The sequence below is a fragment of the Triplophysa dalaica genome, chromosome 7 (assembly GCF_015846415.1).
Source record: "Triplophysa dalaica isolate WHDGS20190420 chromosome 7, ASM1584641v1, whole genome shotgun sequence".
NCBI lineage: Eukaryota > Metazoa > Chordata > Actinopteri > Cypriniformes > Nemacheilidae > Triplophysa > Triplophysa dalaica.
The window spans coordinates 19,147,169-19,168,070 of record NC_079548.1 but is presented as its reverse complement, the minus strand read 5'-3'; the positions used below and the strand labels follow the sequence as shown (position 1 = coordinate 19,168,070).

Sequence of the window (20,902 nt, the reverse complement as noted above, 5' to 3'; positions counted from 1 at the left end):
TATGAGTCCATGATGTCATATGTTTTATGTTCTCTTGTTTATTTGTTTTTAAAAAGAAATAAACCAACATTCTTTTGAAAAAAGGTTGGATTTGTAGCGTTTAAATTTTTTTTTTTATAAAATTTTATACAATTTATAATCGACAATATTGTTGTTTCGTTTAACAATCATTGTTTAACATGTTCAGACTGAGCCAACAGACCCTTTTAACAGGATAAATTGAATATGAACAAAATGTATGGGTCATTTTCATGAAAACTATTAAACTGGATTTATAGCGTTTTGTAAAAAGAGCTCTTCATAAACAATTTATAACAGCACATATAACATATAACTGTCCCCAGTAAAACAAAAACATTGTATGAAATCTACACTTGGCTACTTTATAATAATTAAATACCTAGTTTTTGGATTACTACATATATCTTCTCAATGTGATTTACCTCAAGTTAAATACTGGCATGGAGGCAAAAACAAAAAAACAGAGAGCAAATGCAACTAGATAATAAAGCTTGAGAACAAACAATTGTTTTTTTCAGGACTGAACATTTCTTAAACAAAACCAACACCAGAAGAAAAGCCGCAACACTGGCCCTTTAAGACAGTCTCCCAGAGTACTTTGCGATCGCCAGTGGTAAACGAACCCATGCTAGCCATCTGAATAAAGGAATGAATGTGTTATATAAACTTTAAATTTCTGAATAAACTGCATCGATTGAAGACATGAAGGACACTAGATAATTTTCACATCATCAGGCTGTTTTTTGACTTTTGTTCAGTTACCTAAACAACCCGATACGAACAAAACATGTTGCAACATTGTATCATTTTGCTATGTGATAATTTATAAGACTAACGTTACAAGATAAATGATCAGACTTTAGCTTAAGCTTTATTGCATAATTTGCTTAAATTGGCAATCGTACGTCTTGCATGTTAAACCACTGTGCGCAGGAAGATCAACACAAACCTCCCGTCGTGGTTATTTTGTTCATATATTCATATCATGACAACACGGAAAAGAAAGAATTCGTTATTACCGCATTCAGAGTCTCCCGGGGATCAGACTGATGGCAAAGCTCCTAAGAGATCAGTTCAATGTCAGTGTTCAGAGAGAGTCCATAAGAGCTCGAGTAAAGATGAGAGCTTCAGCCCTTATTTCTCAATGAGAGGTGATGCTGTCAGACTGACTTACAGCTTCTTCGACCAGCCATGTGTTCATCTGGCTAAAGCTTTTCTCGGGAAGGTAAGATTGGAAGAGTTATGGGTATAAAACTGACCTGGTGGGAACTGTGAATGCTACTTGTGAAGTAGTTAATTGACATTTATTTGTGTATTAAAATGTGCTAGGAATGATCATAATGGGATTTGACAACAGATTTAGGGCTTACAAAGGAAACTGTAGGTTTTATTGGAAAATATAAAGATCTTTGTGGGTCTCTACTGGTAATGTGTTGGGATTTAGTAATCCTACCGTAAGACCCAAAACTACAGGACACTACACAAAGGTTTTTCTATAAAGGTTTTGATGTTATTTCTTAAATGCAGATCTACACCTAAAGTGCTGCATTATAATCCTGTTCAAGTTTTGAATTCATGCTCAAAATTTGAATAGACTCAACTGTATACATCTTTACTTTCAGCTGGGTGTAAATTATGTATGCAAAACATATTATTTTGATCCAGAACTGTAACAGGTTATACATCCGGCCGAAAATGGCTAATAGTGCGTTTTACTGGAATCATTGCATCATTACACATTTTATAACGGCACAACAGCATATGTTATAGTTTATAGTTTTAAGCCAAACTATAGGCATTCCATAGAATCCCTACAAAAAAGAATAAAACATTGGAACTTCAAGTGTGTTCATGTTAATGACATCAGTATAATTGGGATAATTCAAGCAAAACTGTGAATTCTGTCATCATCTTTACTCCCTTGTTATTTCAAATCTGTATGACTTTCTTTCTTAGCAGAACATAAGAAGATATGTTGGAGAATGTTGGAAACCACACAATCCAATCACTTGTGTCTATAAAATAGAAGTGAATGGGTACCGCCGTTTTTCGATTGCCACCATTTTCAATATATCGTTTTTTACCTTGCAGAATAAAGTTATACAGGTTTGAAATGACAAAAGGGTGAGTTAGTGATAACATTCATTTTTTGGTGAACTTTCCCTTTAAGTCACTGGTTGATGGTGTTATTTCCTGATCGTTTGTGATTTTTGTCAAAGTCCAGAGCCTTTTCTTGTCGGAAGACAGAAACATTTCCTGAGCCTGAAATGAATTATTCACAGGAACTGTGTTGAAATCATGAAGTGACACCCAGACATGAGTAACAGCCTATTCACATACTCAGGCCTTGGCAAGAGAGTGAGTGCTCTTTGGTCCAATAATGACTTGATTTTTAAGTGAAAGAAAATATTTCTCAATATAATGCTATTATACATTATATTTATGTTTATATATATAATAGAAATATGTATAGTTGTGAATCTATTATGACTATGTTGACCTCTTATTGTACACAACAAATCTGTAGTAGCAGCATGATTGTTTCAGTAACGGAAACACATTGTAAGAACATAAGCATCACAAGGAAACCTTCGCCCAATGAAACATTTTAAATTGAATGCAGGAAGTCTTCCAGAATTCAAAGCACAGAATACACTCAAACACAGGGGGTCTCATTTCCATTTTAATCAGCTTTTAAACAGAAAGAAGGCAACTGAAGTCATTACGCCCAGATACAATTCACAAAAATAACATGAAATCAACAACGTTTGCTATTACTTGTTGTTTATACGGGTGTGTAGGATCTGTAAAAAGACATGAGAAGCATAAGGGCATCCGGGCCGACCCTTAATGGGTATTTCTGTCCCTCAGTGTGACCAAGCATTGCTCCAGTGTATGAGTTTATGCACGGAAGCCTACAGGACGTGCAACTTGTGGCTTTCACACTCTGTTGAGCTCATTACAGAACATTCACATCGGCCTTGTGCTTGCTCCAACTTCCTTTCGTTTTTTTTATCCAGAAACTTTGTACAAGAGAAGTGAATTGACATAAAAGCATCCATTTCAATTGTTTCTTATGCTATTTTGGCATTTGTTTTCAGGTCTGCCCATTTGAATGCTTCGTAAATGACATGATTTAAGATGTCTGTAGAACAAAAATACTAGTTATATGGCTACATTTGCTCAAAAGTCTGAGCAATCTTAATAGAATTTGAGTCTCAGTTTATATAATTGTTTGGCAAATTTGCACCACCTGCTGGAAATAAGATGAGAGGCCCGTGTTACATTAAAAAGATAGTTCACCCAAAATTGAAAATTCTCTCATCATTTATTCACCCTCTTGTCATTTTTGCAGAACACAAGAGAAATGTTGAAGAATGTTACCAACATTCTTCAAAATCTCCTTTTTGTGTCCCGCAGTAGAAAGAAACTGGTACAGACTCGGAATGTCTAGAGTTTGAATAAATGATAACAAGAATTAAAAAAATTTGGGTGAACTGTCGAGTGTGATATGCATTCGTATTTATGTGATATCTCGTATCTTTGGTATAATTTTAGGTATTGGTGAGGAAGCTAGCCGATGGCAAAGAGCTCAGAGGAAGGATCGTGGAAACCGAGGCATATTTAGGTGGGGAGGACAAGGCGTCCCACTCGGCCGGAGGAAAACGCACAGAGAGAAATACCGCCATGTTCATGCAGCCTGGAACCATCTATGTCTATCCCATCTACGGCATGTACCTCTGCATGAACGTGTCGAGCAGAGGTGAGCTTCCCCAAACCACTGAAACTGACCACACACACAGCAGATAGAACCGGAAGGCTACGACCGCGAGTTCCTCACCGCTAGCTCGGCAGGAAACAAGTGTTTGTTGTGGTGCAATTTTCTCTCTTAACTGTTTCTCATAATAGGGCTAACTGGCACGTTGCGTAAATGCTTTTTTTAAGTAGTGAAAGGAACATATGCACACAGACACGAGCCAACAGGAAGGAGACAGTTTGGAGCCTTGCTAACTGCCGCATTTGTGTGTGTGTGCAGGGGAGGGGGCGGCGGTGCTTCTGCGCTCATTGGAGCCTCTGAGCGGTCAGGACGTCATGAGGGGCCTGCGAGCAGCCAAACGCAAGGCAGGAGCCAAAACCCTAAAGGACAAAGAACTGTGCAACGGCCCGTCCAAGTTGTGCCAAGCACTAGATATACAGCGCTGCTTTGACCGCAGGGATCTGGCCACCGAAACAGACGTGTGGCTTGAGAGGGACCAAGAAGACGAGTCTGTGTGTGAAAGAGAGGTGGTGTCTGCCCCGCGGATAGGAGTCGAGTCCCATGGGGAATGGGCTATCAAACCATTGCGCTTCTATTTGAGAGGCCACCCGTGTGTGAGCGTGCTGAACAGAGATGCAGAGCGTCAGATGGACGCACAGTCCTGCACGGACTCGTCTGTTTTAGATCTTAGCAAGATGGAAAGGACAGTCTAATCATTTTTCAACAGTGTGTTTTTGCTTATTGAAACAGGTTTTTTAACTAAAATAATTTTCTTGAGCTTATTGATTTTAAAGATGTTTGGGCAGCCATTTGCACCTCGAGGAAATGACAAACTCCGTCCAAGCTTCTTCTTCACTTTCTCTGCTTCTGTTTCTGTCTGAGGCATCCAGCCCTGTGGTCTGGAATGATCATCATGGCGTGTTTTTTTTTTGTCGTGTTTGTCTGACGAAGTGATCCATCACTTCAGGGAATGGACTTCAAATAGGAGCTGCTTGGGTGGAAAACTGAACCGGTCCGTTTTATGGCTGTCCAAGTTTGAACCGGCACAATCCCCTGAATATTGTAGTGAAAACAGTGAAATCTTTGGTCAACTGAGCTATATACAGTAGATTAGGCATGGTTTATTGAGAAGCATCTTATAAAACTGAATACTTCCTTATTTTCTTTCAGTCAAATCCCATTCACTCCTGCATTTAGTTTGACAAATGACTCCTAGCTTAAATCAGCCATAAAACCATTGATAAAGCACAGCACATCACAGTTTCTTCAGGTCTGGGTTGAGCAAGCCGACTGATTCTTTTACTCTGGTGGGGATTGGAACAGTGAAATGATGGGGTCTTCATGGTTGGTTATCACTAAAACACTCCGAAACTTGTCAAATAAAGTCTTTAGCTGGGAGCGCCGCATGTTCTCATTGTACATGATCTCCTCCAGGTGGTGATGGCCTCGGAAGTAATGCAGCAGCCTAAAGAAATATAATCATATTCAGCAGGACTGACCAACTCTGCCCAAAGAAATATAACTCAGTTTACACTTAGTACTAATATTCATCCTGGTCATCTATTTAGTGTGTATATGTACATTCAATGAAATGTTAAAAAAAATGTATGGCGCTTTGAACAATTTAATGGACAAATTATTGATGTGTGGCAAAGAGTGATACATTTAATAAACGTTATGATAAATTTCATATGAATTGTTTTACCAGGGACTTGATAGTACACGCAAGATTACCAATTCAAGCCTCCAAGGACCTGATGGTTTTGAGGCAGCTTATAAAATATGAAATTAGCTCAGGTTTATAGTTCTAAAAGAAGTTCAGATTAATAAAGGGATGGTTCACCAAAAATGACAATTTCTTTATTAATGCTCATGGTCATGTCTTTCTTCTGTAGAACAGAAAAGATGCTAATTTAGCAAATGAAGTAATTAACTATCCAAGAAGTCAAACCAAGGTTTTGGATGACATGAGGCAGAATAATTAATGAAAGATCAATTTGTTAAATTTTTGGGTGAGTTATCCCTTTAGGCATACCCTACAATGGCTTTCCAGAGCACTTCTGTCACCTGGCGAACAAGCGCAGGTCCTCTGGGTTCTGTGCGGCTGGGACGCGGAGGATGGCCTGCCGCTCATGTTCAGTCAGGCTGGCCAGCAAGGTCTCTGTCATTCTCTTATTGAGAGGAGAGTCTCCTCCGGTCTGCAGCTCAGCGCTCGAGTTCTCCATGCTGGGACTCGTCAGAGTCATGTCATCGCTGCTTGCTGCAGGGAGAAAACGAGATAAATGATACGATTACCTCTTCCCCGTTTGTCAAACATTACTCTATCATAAATCAGTGTCAGATGGGCTACATACTAGGAGAACCAAAGCTCAGGGCACTGGGCGTGCTCAGACTTCGGCCCGTAAGGCGTGTGACGATGGGTAGCTCCTCCTCCTGCAGTCCAGGCTCCTCCTCAATGGGCGGGACCATCAGACAAACATATGTGTGGAGTTGATATAACTGCCGATGCTGGAGCATCCACACCACCATCTGAATGAGCTGGGCCTGTTCAGATATACACAGGGTCTGATACATCATGTACATAATGCAGATATTTTCTGAACGTCTTGTTTTGCATTGTTAAAAAAAACTGGTAAAAACATTTCACATGTAAATACATCAACTTGCAGTGTTTCTGGTGACTATAATGTTCTCTAGATCACAAATGCTCCTCTGAACACTAACCTCATGCACAGGGGCGTCCAGCGGGTTCCTGAACTCAGACAGAGAGACGGGGAGTGAGAACTTGGCTAACATGGTGGGCAGGTCTTGACCTGGAAACTGGAGAGCGAACTGCTCTGCAAGAGGTGAGTAGCTGAGGAAAAGAAGACAAAAAATTCCACCTTAATGTCTAGATACTTTAAACAATGAAAAAGGTGAAGTCTAAAGTGTATAACACTACATCAACAACAAACAGTTTTCTGGTTTTCACTCACATGCAGATGTTTGCATGAGGGGACAGCATATACACGTTGTTCTCACAGAGGGGATAGATAATGATAGCTTTGCCCCAATACACCAAATGTGCAGCTATCTGGAAGACCTGTAGGTGGCAGTATAACATTAGCAAAAGACAAAGTGAACTCTGGTCAACAGGATCCACACAAACACAGAAAACTTAAATTTACATTTTTTACATAAAAATCGTGTATACAGGAAAGCAATGAAGTTTGTAAGTAAACAGCATAAATAAAGTTTGTATCTAAGGCATAGTCCTGGTATAAGCGAAGCCTCGTCTGTGAAACCGGGCCATAATGTTTAGGTCTTGTCTCTTGTGTCTATATTTGTAAAATTTATTTTATTATTAAAACATATTAAATATCACATTATTAAATAATACATTTATTCTATTGTAAGCTTGCGCAAAACCTTCAACTTTACTATTTTTTGGAATAATCAAATCTATCCACTAGGTGGCAGTATGAGTATACTGTAGCAAATGTGTTTGTGGGATAGTTCACCCTAAAATGAAAATTCTGTCATGAATTAATTACTCTGGAGTTGTTCCAAATCTGCATAAATGTATTTGTTTGGTTGAACACAGAGAAAGATATTTGGACGAATGCTTGTAACCAGAAAGTTCTTGGACACCATTGACTAGTAGGAAAAATGACAGTAGTAGTCAAGAGAGCCCCAGAACTGTTTGCTTTCCTACTTTCTTCGACATATAAAAATTTTCCTACTATGGGAGTCAATGGTGGCCAAGCACTGTTTGGTTACAAACATTCTTCCAAATATCTTTCTCTGTGTACATCAGAACAAAGACATTAATACAGAGTTTGAACAACTCCAAGGTGAGTGAATGATGACAGAACTTTCATTTTTTGGTGAAGTATTTCTTTAAATGTGCACTGTATGCAATGCACTGGTTATTTACTATGGCCTGTAGGTGTCAGTACGGCATCACATTTTCACATCCACCTTTGAAGCAAAAATGCAGCTTTTCTCTGTGGCTTCCATTTGTCAATGTGATAAACATAAATATAGCGTTTCACCTGAAGGAGAGCTAGATCGGCGTCCTGTGCCAGCTGCTGCAGGTTCTTCACGGCTGAGCAGGTTTTGATGAGTCGCACCAGAGCAGGAGAGCAGTCCAGAGGAAGCTGAGATAGCAAAGACTTCTCATCATCCAGCAGAAGCAATGCATGATACGGCCTGCATGAAACACACCACACAATCCACGTTACACACGTCTCAGCTCCATGTAAGATTTTCAAACACAATAACTCACCGAATGGCTTTAAGGCTGCGCTCAAGAGCCTCAGGCGGGATGTGTTTCCCCCCCACCCGGTGGATTTTATGTGGAAGGCAAAAACTGACCTCCAGCCAGTTATTAATGTGAAGCCGCACGACTCCGGTTGTGCAGAGGCTAGAATAATACACAACGTATAACATTATCATGACATTAAAAATAAAACAGAGAGTCCTCATAAATCCAAATAGTTAATAATATGTACATTTAAAGGGATGGTTATAATAGCAAAACTAAAATACTAATTCTGTCAGCATTTACTCATTCTCATGTCAATCCAAACCTGTATGACTTTCTGACTCTTCAAGAACAATGGTAACCAAACAACACAGGACACAAAACCCCCAGACATTTCTCTAAAATATCTTTCAAAGAAGAAAGTCAAATAGGTTTTGGATGAAATGAGGGTGAATAAATGATGAATTGTTATCTATCAAAGAGTAAAACTCACCTGTCATATGCTTCTTTAAGGTCTCTTGCTAATTTACACTTGGGAAGGATTTGGCGAAAAGGAGACTGAGGGGTGCCATCCGCTATAGTGGTGAAAATCATGTAATAGCTTTAATAGATATTTTTGCTGTATAAACAATAGATGGTAAGGGAACACAAGCATTACTATCGGTCATGGTGGTGACCTCTTCCTGCACAGCCAGCATGAGCTTGGCCTCTCTGGTGAGATACTGACATCTGCGCTCCTCATGCTGCAGGGCTATGGCAATGCGGCGAGATAGATTATGCATACAGCTGATGACAGAGTCGTCTGCATTGGCCTAAAAAGCCAGCACAAGAAAAAAAAACTGTCATTTTCATATTGATGAAGAGAACTTTATTGCAAACAGTCAAATTAAGTTATAGCATATCTTATCCCAACACTTTGTTTAATGTTAATTTCTACATAAACAAACACTATTTTTCACCTATAGTATATTTATCAATGACCCAGATCAGTTATAATTTATTATGCTTTCCTGTAATTTTATTAATGTTTATGTGTTACGTCCGTTTTTTGTATAATTTGTGTTGTTATATGCTACTTAGTTTAGTTTAGTTTATCTGTAAATGTACATTTTGAACAATGTACAGCCAATTTTCATGCCTCAATTTAAATTTATTTCAGTTTAAAAAAAATACATTTAGTTTAAGCTTTTTCATTTATATTTAAGGATTAATTACATTTCAATTAAGAGAAATGTTTCATTATTTTTTGTAAACTATAATAATCCTGACCTATATTAATTAATACTAGATTTACCTAAATTAATAAATGCCTGTTGATTATTATTAGTGTATTATACTTCATGTATTAACAAAATATTTGTCTAACCTCTTCCAACCCTGTTTGTTTTCCAACCAACATTTATCTTTCTTAAGTGTCTTTCCCGCAGAACTGAACCACTTTTATATCCAAAGTATACATTTTTACATATTTTTTTCAACATAAAACGCCCTGACCTTAAATTCTTTTATATTAAATAAACATCCATTAAATAACCCTGACTATTGTTACATAATGTGCCTGTCAGACTATGCATTTCTAAATGTATAAAGCATGTAAATGCATCTATAAATGCATGTATAAAGCTTTTGCATATCACATGGAATGTATGGCTGTGGGGGTTTTTCACATCCACAATGTGACCCTATATTGAGGCTTATTTTGTGCTATGAACATAACAGTCTGAATACAAACTTATAGAGACACGTATTTTTCCAGTTAGTAGTGCTGATGCTTTTTTATGGAAAACTTGTATAAAGATCTGATGTGTTTTATAGTATTTAACCTTATTTTTATACAGCTTTTCCTCATGCTAAAATGCTTTTTTTTCTTTGTTGCTATTCAACAAAGCAAAATTGTGAAGCAATATCAAAATTATAAATTGAATTAAATGTGAAACTATGTGCAATTATTATCCCAGGTTTTAATGTATGATGATTAAGAAGTGCACAGATGGTAAATTTGTTGAGTCATGTTGTCCAGAGAGATGTACCAGAGAAAGGGAGTGGGGCTATGGTGCACAACTGATAGTAACATGAGTGTGCATTTTCTACATCTGTGACTCAGCACTCTGTCATGCTGGCACAGGGGTGGGTGTGATCATGGTCAGTTTGATTAAGGGGGAGCGAAGGTCCTGCCCCTGTTGCCCAGTGTGATAGACATTATGCTGGAAGTTTATCACAATTCACACCCATTCTGGAAAACTAAGACAAGCCTCTTGACCTTAGCTATCCCCCACAACCAGCTGAGTCACTACTAAATGTGTCCACATGAAGCATTTTGAATACTAAGCCGCATTTAAAAATGTGTTTATAAATTTCATTGCGTTAAGATAAATGCAAAATATAAAAGGGCATCCATCATCTAAATAGGCTAGACACTTTACTTGAAACTCATTTTCTTAACCATCGAACTATATAAGTAACATTAAAATATATATTAAGTGTGCACTATATTTAATCAGTCAAGACATATAAAATGTGCTCATAATATTATTTTCCTTTTATCAGGTTTTTAAACCATTAAGTGTCAGTATACTGTATATGCCTTCATAATATCCTGAATTCTTATAGTATTTATTGTTTTACAATTAAAACATAACAAACTTTAAAGTAAATGCCAGTAGGTGAGATGTTGTTTTAAACTGTTGATGTAGATCTATGCAATGCCATTCTTTTGTTTAAATGGTGACGTAATTTTTTTTTACATTTTAAAAAAGAAAACCCTAAACCATGCCTGCTTTATTTGATTATGTGGCGCATATGTGGGTCACGAGACATGGTCCATGTTATTGTAGTTCTTTAATCTCTTTATTTATGAAGAAAATTTGTCATAACTCTTTAGGACGATAATGTGACATTTCAAATGAAATATTTGTTGTTCATTTCAAGCTTAATATGTTTATTTTTTCTTACCCTTAATGCAAAAACGACACTAAAGAGGATCATGGTGGCCTGCTCTCTTTTGGGAGAGGGGTCGGTTTTAGAAACCTTGGGAAGCAAATGTCATAAATGAAAACAATTAGACTGTGCTCATATTCATATTCATACGATATTTTGACACAAATGATCACCAATGGACAACTCTGATCATTTACGACCCATAATATGAATATGTTTTCCTTGTACTTCATGTTTTATCTTTACAGTAAATTTATGAATGCTCCATAGAGAACCCTAGAAATCATGGTGTCGGTTCTTGAACTTAAAACATTAGTAAAACTTTTTGCAATAAATATATAACATTTATAAAACAACACAAAATAATAGCTAATAGTTAGATAAATACTGGAAATAACAAAAGAGAAACGATCACATTCTCTATAACTTATTTATATACTCGTTTATTTTTTATAATTGTTACATTTTTTACAAGCAAATACCTTCGCTAATGGGGGGGGGGGGGGTATTTGTATACTGGCATCAGAACATATTTTCTCTCTGACAGAAGGTGGAGCTCTTGGCTCGGGATCATATCAGTCTCTGGTGACTTGGCTATGAGCAAGTTAACATCAGTGTATCCATGCATTATGCAAAATGTAAGTATAACATGGTCCCCATGTTCAACTTTTCAAAATATATCACTACCTTTGCTAACATCAATAGAACAACAGATATCTGAGTTAATAAATCTGACTTATTTCTTTCTAAATGGCTTGCATGTCATCCCATTTAAAGAGCTGCGGCAGGCTCTCACCTGAATATTGTGCGGTGGCTGCAGTAAGGTTGGATGACCCACAAAGCGCACGTTGTCAATTTTGAGTTCAAACTTCTTACCACACATATCAGATTTGGTAGCCAAGATGGTGGCGAGAATGCTATCAGAAAACCTTTATGATGAGAAAGAATAAATAACAGAAAGAGGAATGAAGAACAAAGATCATAAGAGGCTTCACATTGAAATGAATGAATTTGGTGTAATTACACTGGAGGATCTGATTGGATTACAGGCGCTAATATAGTATTCAGCAATAAGAATTATAAACCTGTTTCCTAGTTTCTAGGGAATGTACACAAGAGTGATTCTTTGACTTTCTTTAAGTCAACAGAACTTTAATTCTACAGAGGCACTTATAAATATGAATAAATGGTGATGGAAGAGTTGGTAGAACTCCCTGGTAGAGTTGTGAATCTTCATAAGAAAGTCAGAATATATAAATTAATTTGTTCATGATATATCCCACCCAGATAAAGCCTTCAAAGTGACTTAGATCCCAAGGAAGCCCATGGAGCAAAAACCAGTGGTCTGATTTAAACCTTTAATCTCGATCAGTGGTGAATTATTTTCAAGAGTGTGAGTTTGCATTATTACAGGCCCATCACGTATACATTTATGCATATTTTTTCAAAATTGCAAAACTATCCCATCTTATTCTCCCCTACTGTTTTTCAATTAAAAAAACTTTTTATAAAGTGGTGTGCAAACAAATAATTGTCATTTCTATTTGTTGCTGAAATTATGAAACAAAGACAAAATAATTACCCACAATTTCTCAGACTAAATTTTCCACTTGAATTAACATGTGAACGAAACAGAACACGTACGCCAGAGAGGAAAGGTCAACAAAAATGGGGTGTACTGGAAAAAGGAGAGGTGGTTTAAAATGGTGGTTTTTATCTTACCCTGCTACCAACTGTTCATCAGTTAGTGGAGTTTGTTCTCTGAAATAGGAATAGGGCCACAAAGAAAACAAAAGAAAACAACAAAAAACAAAATGCAGCACACAAATTTTAAATAAGGCATAACACAGAAATGTGAAAAAAATCTAAGATTTTGTCGACATAATTACGTTATGATTTATTTATTGATATTCTGTTTCTAATCGTTTTAAGATGTCCTCTGTATGGATATGTACAGGCAATGTGTGTTATTGTGAAGAGTGACCATAATATGTGTCTTGAAGGGAGGAAAGGCCTGGGGCCTCATTTATAACCGTACACACAAAACTTGATGGGAAATTTGCGCACCTGCATGCAAACTCTGACCCTTGCATACAGACTTTTTGGAGACAGTTTGGCGATGGTGAGTCGAGGGGACTGACTGGTGATGATGGAAAGGAAACATATTGAGCTTGAGAAGCTGCTTCTAGATCCGATTACATTAAACAGACAAATCACCTTTAATCCTCACAATACCAATTTAAATAAATGGAAGGCTTTAAATAATTAAATTAAATTACATAAAATAATTCCCTTAACTTTCATTTTCATTCTAATGATCTCAAGTTGTATTGGTTTATCACTAATTGTCCGATTATAACGACAAGGTGTAAAGGATTGAATTTAATCACTGTAAACATATAAATACTGCGGTGACACTTTTGCATAATATTGCATGATGTACTTGCACTGCTGCAGGACTATGGCAGCCTTAGGAGTGAAAGAGTGTTTAGAGAGGATGAAGATGTCCTAGCCCACGAGAAGATTTAAGTTCCCTAGACTAGAGCCATGCTCTTGGATCTCTGTGCTGAGGTTCGAACTGAAATGACATCAAGTCATTATATAAAAGTTTAACAACAATTATATGAATTTAGACATATTTATAGTGGATGTGCTTGCTCCTGTGGCATGTTATGTTTTATTGACAGCGAGGAGGGCAATACAGTAGGTGCACAATAATTTATCTTTAAACTAAACTGCAGATGTCATGTTGTGAGAATTTTTTTTAGCGAGAACAAGGATCACAGACGACTTCCTTTGATATTATAGTGGACACTGCTGGATTCGGGGGTCGAATGGTCCATTGTCTGGTTTGAAAAGATCCAATGAAATATATACTGTAACTTATTGTACAACCACAGCTAGACAGAGGCATATGTTGTGTTAATGCATCTCCACAACATTATGAAATATACCACTGACGGTTTTTGAAGGTTGCGACTTAAGAGAACTGTAAGATTTGCACATTTTCTTTTTAAAATCCTCAGTCAGTGACGCCCCAAGTCAGACAATTGTATTCACCCTGCAATCTCTTTCTTTTTCACTAAAAATATATTTTTCCACTAAAAATAGTTCAAAGATGTTATTATCAAAACTGCATAAATATAATACGATTTGTATTGTTTAAAACAATTGAAAATACTATTTGTCCAGTGGAGGGGAATGAGATCAACTCTAAAATAGTTATATAACTGCTTATCTTTTTTAAACAGTTATTTTGATATCCAATAACACTGGATGATTTCTAGCAATGTAATATGTATGCCACAAATGGCATTTACAGTCATGGCCAAAATTGTTGGCACCCCTGAAATTCTTCCAGAAAATCAAGTGTTTCTCACAGAAAAGTATTGCATTAACACATTTTTGCTATACACATGTTTATTCCCTTTGTGTGTATTGGAACAAAACAAAAAAACGGAGGGAAAAAAGCAAATTTGAAATAATGTCACACAAAACTCCAAAAATGGGCTGGACAAAATTATTGGCAGCCTTTCAAAATTGTTAATAAATAAGATTGTTTCAAGCATGGGATGCTCCTTTGACCTCACCTGGGGCTAGTAACAGGTGTGGGCAATATAAAAAATCACACCTGAAAGCAGACAAAATAGGGAGAAGTTGCTTTAGTCATGGCATTGTGTGTCTGTGTGTGCCATACTAAGCATGGACAGCAGAAAGAGGAGAAGAGAACTGTCTGAGGACTTGAGAACCAAAATAGTGGAAAAATATCAACAATCTCATGTTTACAAGTCCATCTCCAGAGATCTAGATGTTCCTTTGTCCACAGTGCGCAACATTATCAAGAAGTTTGCAACCCATGGCACTGTAGCTAATCTCCCTGGACGTGGACGAAAGAGAAAAATTGATGAAAGGTTGCAACGCAGGATAGTCCGGATGGTGGATAAGCAGCCCCAAACAAGTTCCAAAGAAAATTCAATCTGTCCTGCAGGCTCAAGGTGCATCAGTGTCAGCGCGAACTATCCTTCGACATTTAAATGAAATGAAACGCTATGGCAGGAGACCCAGGAGGACCCCACTGCTGACACAGCGACATAAAAAGGCAAGACTACAGTTTGCAAAAATGTACTTGAGCAAGCCAAAATCCTTCTGGGAAAACGTCTTGTGGACAGATGAGACCAAGATAGAGATTTTTGGTAAAGCACATCGTTCTACTATTTACCGAAAACGGAATGAGGCCTACAAAGAAAAGAACACAGTACCTACAGTCAAATAAGATGTTTTGGGGTTGTTTTGCTGCCTCTGGCACTGGATGCATGGACTGTGTGCAAGGCATCATGAAATCTGAGGATTACCAAAGGATTTTGGGTCGCAATGTAGGGCCAAGTGTCAGAAAGCTGGGTTTGCGTCCAAGATCGTGGGTCTTCCAGCAGGACAATGACCTCAAACATACTTCAAAAAGCACCCAGAAATGGATGGCAACAAAGCGCTGGAGAGTTCTGAAGTGGCCAGCAATGAGTCCAGATCTAAATTCCATTGAACACCTGTGGAGAGATCTTAAAATTGCTGTTGGGAAAAGGCGCCCTTCCAATATGAGAGACCTGGAGCAGTTTGTAAAGGAAGAGTGGTCCAAAATTCCTGCTGAGAGGTGTAAGAAGTTAATTAATGGTTATAGGAAGCGATTGATTTCAGTTATTTGTTCCAAAGGGTGTGCAACCAAATATTAAGTTAAGGGTGCCAATAATTTTGTCCAGCCCATTTTTGGAGTTTTGTGTGACATTTTGTCAAAATTGCTTTTTCCCTCATTTGTTTTTGGTTTGTTACAATACGCACAATGGGAATAAACATGTGTATAGCAAAACATGTGTTAATGCAATACTTTTCTGTGAGATCTCGTATCTCATATTTTCTTAGTGTCTTGTACCTTTGGCCATGACATGGAAATGATATGATGAGGAAGTTATGCTTAGTAAAACAAAGCATTGCACACTCCATACAGTTGAAAGAAAAAGTATGTGAAGCCTTTGGGCTTACTTGGATTTCTTCATAAATTGGTCATAAAATGTGTTCTGATCTTCATCTAAGTCACAACAATAGAGAAACACAGTCTGCTTAAACTAATACCGCACAAACATTATACGTTTTCATGTTTTTATTGAACACAACATTTAAACATTCATAGTGCAGGGTGGAAAAAGTATGTGAACCTTTGGGTTTAATAACTGGTTGACCCTCCTTTGGCAGCAATAACCTCAACCAAACGTTTCCTATAGTTGCAGATCAGACCTGCACAACGGTCAGGAGAAATTTTGGACCATTCCTCTTTACAAAAGTGTTTCAGTGCAGCAATATTCTTGGGATGTCTGGTGTGAATCGCTCTCTTGAGGTCATGCCACAGCATCTCAATCGGGTTGAGGTCAGGACTCTGATTGGGCCACTCCAGAAGGCGTACTTTCTTCTGTTGAAGCCATTCTGTTGTTGATTTACTTCTATGCTTTGGGTCGTTGTCCTGTTGCATCGTCCATCCTCTGTTAAGCTTCAGTTGGCGGACAGATGGTCTTAAGTTTTCCTGCAAAATGTCTTGATAAACTTTGGAATTCATTTTTCCATCGATGACAGTAATCCGTCCAGGGCCTGAGGCAGCAAAGCAGCCTCAAACCATGATGCCCCCTCCACCATATTTCACAGTTGGGATGAGGTTTTGATGTTGGTGTGCTGTTCCTTTTGTTCTCCACACAAAGCGTTGTGTGTTCTTTCCAAATAACTCAATTTTGGTTTCATCTGTCCACAGAATGTTTTGCCAGTAGTGCTGTGGAACATCCAGGTGCTCTTTTGTAAACTTCAAACGTGCTGCAATGTTTTTTTTGGACAGCAGTGGCTTCCTCCGTTCTTGTTTAATGTTTTCCTTATTGTAGATTTGTCAACAAAAATGTTATCATGTGCCAGAGATTTCTGTAAGTGTTTAGCTGACACTCTAGGATTCTTCTTCACCTCATTGAGCATTCTGCGCTGTGCTCTTGCAGTCATCTTTACAGGACGACCACGCCTAGGGAGTGTAGCAACAGTGCTGAACTTTCTCCATTTGTAGACAATCTGTCTTACCGTGGACACATGGACATCAAGGCTTTTAGATATACTTTTGTAGCCCTTTCCAGCTTTATGTAAGTCAACAATTCTTGATCGTAGGTCTTCTGAGAGCTCTTTTGTGCGAGGCATGGTTCACATCAGACAACGCTTCTTCAGAACAGCAAACTCAAAACTGGTGTGTGTTTTTTATTGGACAGGCCAGATTTAATCAACACATCCAATCTCATCACATTGATTGGACCCCAGGTTGGCTGACTCCTGGCTCCAATTAGCTCTTGGAGAAGTGATTATCCTAGGGTTTCACATACTTTTTCCACCCTGCACTATGAATGTTTACATGTTGTGTTCAATAAAAACATGAAAACGTATAATGTTTGTGCGGTATTAGTTTAAGCAGACTGTGTTTCTCTATTGTTGTGACTTAGATGAAGATCAGAACACATTTAATGACCAATTTATGAAGAAATCCAAGTAAGCCCAAAGGGTTCACATACTTTTTCTTTCAACTGTATGGTGATTAAGGGGAGGATACGCAAATTGGAACAATCTTCCTCTGACTGGGATTTATAAAGGTAATTTTGCGCAAGTTCTGGTGCAAATTGTAGCTTTTGTATGTACATTCATTTTAATAAATTTTAATATACCCAGGGGTTATCGTACAGTGAGATTTTGATATTGTCACATCACTATGTTTTTTACATAAACCCATTATATAAAACAGTTTTTTGGATTTAAACTAAAAAGCATTTGAACTATTATAGGTGGTGTCCTGGCTTAAGTCTAGTCCGAGACTAAAATGCATGTTTGAGCTGTTTCAAGGTCTCTCAAGATGCACTAGTAATGTTTTTGGTAGGCATATTTATAAAATAATCTGACGCCTGTCAGGAAATAGTCTTAATAACAGACAGAATGAACACAACCAAATCACTGGTGTTCTCTAAACATGCCACCAAGGTGTATTACATGTCATGCACAACAACATAGATGTCAAGATGTCTGGACAGTTGTGGTAGATTTAAGTGGTTTATATATCTGATATATATATATATATTATTTCTGCTTACTATGTTGGCTCATTCTTACTGCAGTTTTCAATATAAAAATTGAAAAGTCTGAAGATGCTGTTGGATGTTTGTATTGAAATGCTATCAACTAGTAATATGTACAAAGGTGAAACAGAACCAGGGAATCTTTTAAGCATTTCTTTGCATAGTACCTTGAATCACCATCCTGGTCTTCTGTAGAATCACCCGAGGCATTTAGGACATATGGACTCCGCTGTTTTGCTTTAATAGAAAAACACATATCTTAAAAACGTCTCGAACACATTTCCTCTGTATACATTATGCTTGTAATATAACTGATAATTAAATGTGTCTGAAATTTTCATGAACTATGTGTCAATCACTGAATCTGTAGGTGTGGCTGTTATTATCTCCTGTGAGAACAACATGCAGAAAAAGACCAAGACTTACACGTTGCGGATGAAGTGCTTTCAGAAACCCCCTGGAATGGGTATCGGAAAAGTAATTTATTTCCTCTACTGCCAGAACTAACCAGGATAACGCTAATGGGACTTGTTTTTTCTCCAGTTTGATGCAATCTGGTTTCGGACCGTTTCCCCATCACTTTCGCGTCTGGATTTGAATCTACAGACCACTGCTTGTACATCCTGACGCAGTGTCACTCAAATATAATCACGAGAATGTTTGTGCTAAATATCTGAATAAATTGAACGCAATGTGTGTAACATCAGTTTTATTTGTCATCACGACAAATGTCATGCAGAAGTTAGTGTGTTAATGTGCAAGCTAGCTAATTTATAACATCAGTTACGATTACCATTTACTAGAAAGCAACCCATATTTTTGGAGACCCAGCAGTCACCGGATGTTGTCACTGAATATGTTCACTAATAGACAGTAAGGTTAAGCATTTAAAATAAATAAAAGTTATTACAATCAGAAATGTACAGCAATGGCGAAACCCGTGTGTTAATGTTTTGGTGTTACACAATATACTTTCCGTGCAAATGATAACGACAACATATAATGGTTCCGCCACACACCTCAGTCATTTCAACGGTTGATTGTCCGAAAACATTTTAAAGTATTTTTAATACATTTTAGGCAGTTGAATATAAGGATGCCAAATTTAGAAACTCTTTGAATTGTTTAGGTAAGCACGTTTTTATTTGATTACTTATTTTTAACGAGCGAATCAGGTTGAAGAAAACATGAAAGAGACGGCCATCCATCGGGCCAAATGGATTCGAGATAAAGGAACCAAAGCCGTCATGGAAATAGAAATAGTTTCCTGTAGCTCAGTGGTAAGAGCAATAGGTTAACAACGCAAGGTTGTGGATTCGATCCCAGGGGATTGTAAATACCTAAAATGAGGATAACGCAATGCAAGTCGCTTTGGTTAAAAGCGTCTGCTAAATGCCTAAACGTAAATGTAATGAGTATCCACGTCTCCTCGACATTCCGGACATGGTGAGTTTAAATTTGGGAAAAAATTTTAGTTTGATAGTTATACACAATAACTTTCTATGTCTGTTTCTTGTACTGTAGATATCCCAGGATTTTTCAATTCTTAATCCTGACTCTGCTTCAAAAGTCACCAAGAACTGGGTGCCTGTCTTCAAGGATAAGATCCTACAGTTCGTCACCCGAGAAAAGCAGGCTGTCTTTTACTTTCCAATTTAGAAACTATGTCAGCAGGTAATTGGGATTAAAGGGGTTGGTTAATCCAACTGATAATTTTGTCATGAAGCATTTATGTTTGAGTCTGCCTAGATGCAGAGTATATTATACTCTCCCTCATGTCATTCCAAACTAATTTTTTATATTTATTTTGCCCTTTGTAAAAAGCGTCAAATTTTCAGAATGTTAGTACTTTAAGTGGTACATGAACTTGTTTAATTTTAATTGCAGACCATCAGAGTGACATCGCCTTACTTGCCCTACCTAAAATCCTTCCAACATCAATTTATAAGATCGGAAGGAAAATGTTCAGAGCGAATTTTATTGAAACCAGGAAGGCTTTCATAGACATACAACCTGCAAGTAAACAGCGATTGCTAAAAGCACATCAAGGTGTCACAAGACATTGTGCTCTCCATATTTCGTCATGGTTCTTCAGGGAAGACATGGCAGGAGAACCCAATTGCAGGCACACTCAGACGTAGGGGGTAAACAGGGGTATTTATTAGAACAAAACAAGCACTACAAAAAAGCAAAACAAAACCCACAATGGGGAAAACAGTACAGGATAAATTAACAGAACTCAAAAGACACAGACTTACTAAACTAAGAAGGCAAGGCAAGGCAAGGCAAGGCAAGGCAAGGCAAGGCAAGGCAAGGCAAGGCAAGGCAAGGCAAGGCAAGAAACAGATGTAGGACAGCTACAGCATACAACAAACGAGCACAGGACAATGAACACGAGGATGTTTTAAAGGGTGACAAACACAGGATCATTAACGAGGAACAGGTGCTGGGGATTAAGCGCTAAGGAGAGGCTGACGAGGAACGAGATGATGGGAACAAAGACGCAGACCGGAGAGAGAGAGAGAGAGAGAGAGAGAGAGAGTATGGCCAAATAGGTGCCAAAATAGTCTCTCTCCCACCACATAACTAAAGGCTATGCCATGGCTCCACAACAAAACAAGAATAAAACATGACATGATAGTAGAACCATGACATATTTATTAGCATCACATATTAATGTGAGCTACTGCTCTTAAAATTTCAAGTGTATAAATCTTGTAAAAAATGCAATCAATCACTTTATGCCATTTTTTGCCTTCACATTTCCCAAGAAATCTTTAATTTGTTTGAGCCCAAATCAACTATGGG

General features: G+C 37.7%; 2 protein-coding genes across 4 annotated transcripts; one reads left to right on the top strand and one right to left on the bottom strand.

Moving 5' to 3' along the window:
• The first annotated feature begins 584 nt into the window (after positions 1-584).
• mpg (N-methylpurine DNA glycosylase) lies at positions 585-4,937 on the top strand. The gene is made up of 3 exons (XM_056752658.1): positions 585-1,246; positions 3,580-3,784; positions 4,058-4,937. The coding sequence occupies exons 1-3, from the start codon at positions 1,007-1,009 to the stop codon at positions 4,489-4,491; spliced, it is 879 nt and encodes a 292-aa protein (XP_056608636.1). The 5' UTR covers positions 585-1,006; the 3' UTR covers positions 4,492-4,937.
• A 131-nt stretch (positions 4,938-5,068) lies between these two features.
• Positions 5,069-19,043, bottom strand: nprl3 (NPR3-like, GATOR1 complex subunit). Of its 3 annotated transcripts, none has more exons than XM_056752655.1 (14): positions 18,521-19,043; positions 18,262-18,331; positions 12,684-12,722; positions 11,758-11,890; positions 10,977-11,051; positions 8,683-8,836; positions 8,518-8,599; positions 8,046-8,183; positions 7,813-7,969; positions 6,754-6,860; positions 6,503-6,632; positions 6,133-6,322; positions 5,846-6,038; positions 5,069-5,243 (listed from the first exon to the last, which is right to left on the bottom strand). In XM_056752655.1, exons 1-14 carry the CDS (start codon positions 18,714-18,716, stop codon positions 5,078-5,080), a joined length of 1,830 nt encoding a protein of 609 aa, XP_056608633.1. In that variant the 5' UTR covers positions 18,717-19,043; the 3' UTR covers positions 5,069-5,077. The 3 variants fall into 3 exon arrangements, with proteins under 3 accessions (XP_056608633.1, XP_056608634.1, XP_056608635.1); XM_056752657.1 differs by having other exon boundaries at positions 5,111-5,243; positions 5,814-6,038; XM_056752656.1 differs by lacking the exon at positions 12,684-12,722.
• Between the last annotated feature and the right edge of the window lie 1,859 nt (positions 19,044-20,902).

Coding starts and splice junctions, on each gene's coding strand:
- nprl3 (XM_056752655.1), bottom strand. CDS start 18,716: ATGTACAAGCAGTGGTCTGTAGATTCAAATCCAGACGCGAAAGTGATG. Junction 8,600..8,682: donor GGTCACCACCATGACCGATA/GTAATGCTTGTG, acceptor TCACCACTATAG/CGGATGGCACCCCTCAGTCT. Junction 6,861..7,812: donor CCGATCTAGCTCTCCTTCAG/GTGAAACGCTAT, acceptor TGCCACCTACAG/GTCTTCCAGATAGCTGCACA.
- mpg (XM_056752658.1), top strand. CDS start 1,007: ATGACAACACGGAAAAGAAAGAATTCGTTATTACCGCATTCAGAGTCT. Junction 1,247..3,579: donor CTAAAGCTTTTCTCGGGAAG/GTAAGATTGGAA, acceptor GTATAATTTTAG/GTATTGGTGAGGAAGCTAGC. Junction 3,785..4,057: donor CATGAACGTGTCGAGCAGAG/GTGAGCTTCCCC, acceptor GTGTGTGTGCAG/GGGAGGGGGCGGCGGTGCTT.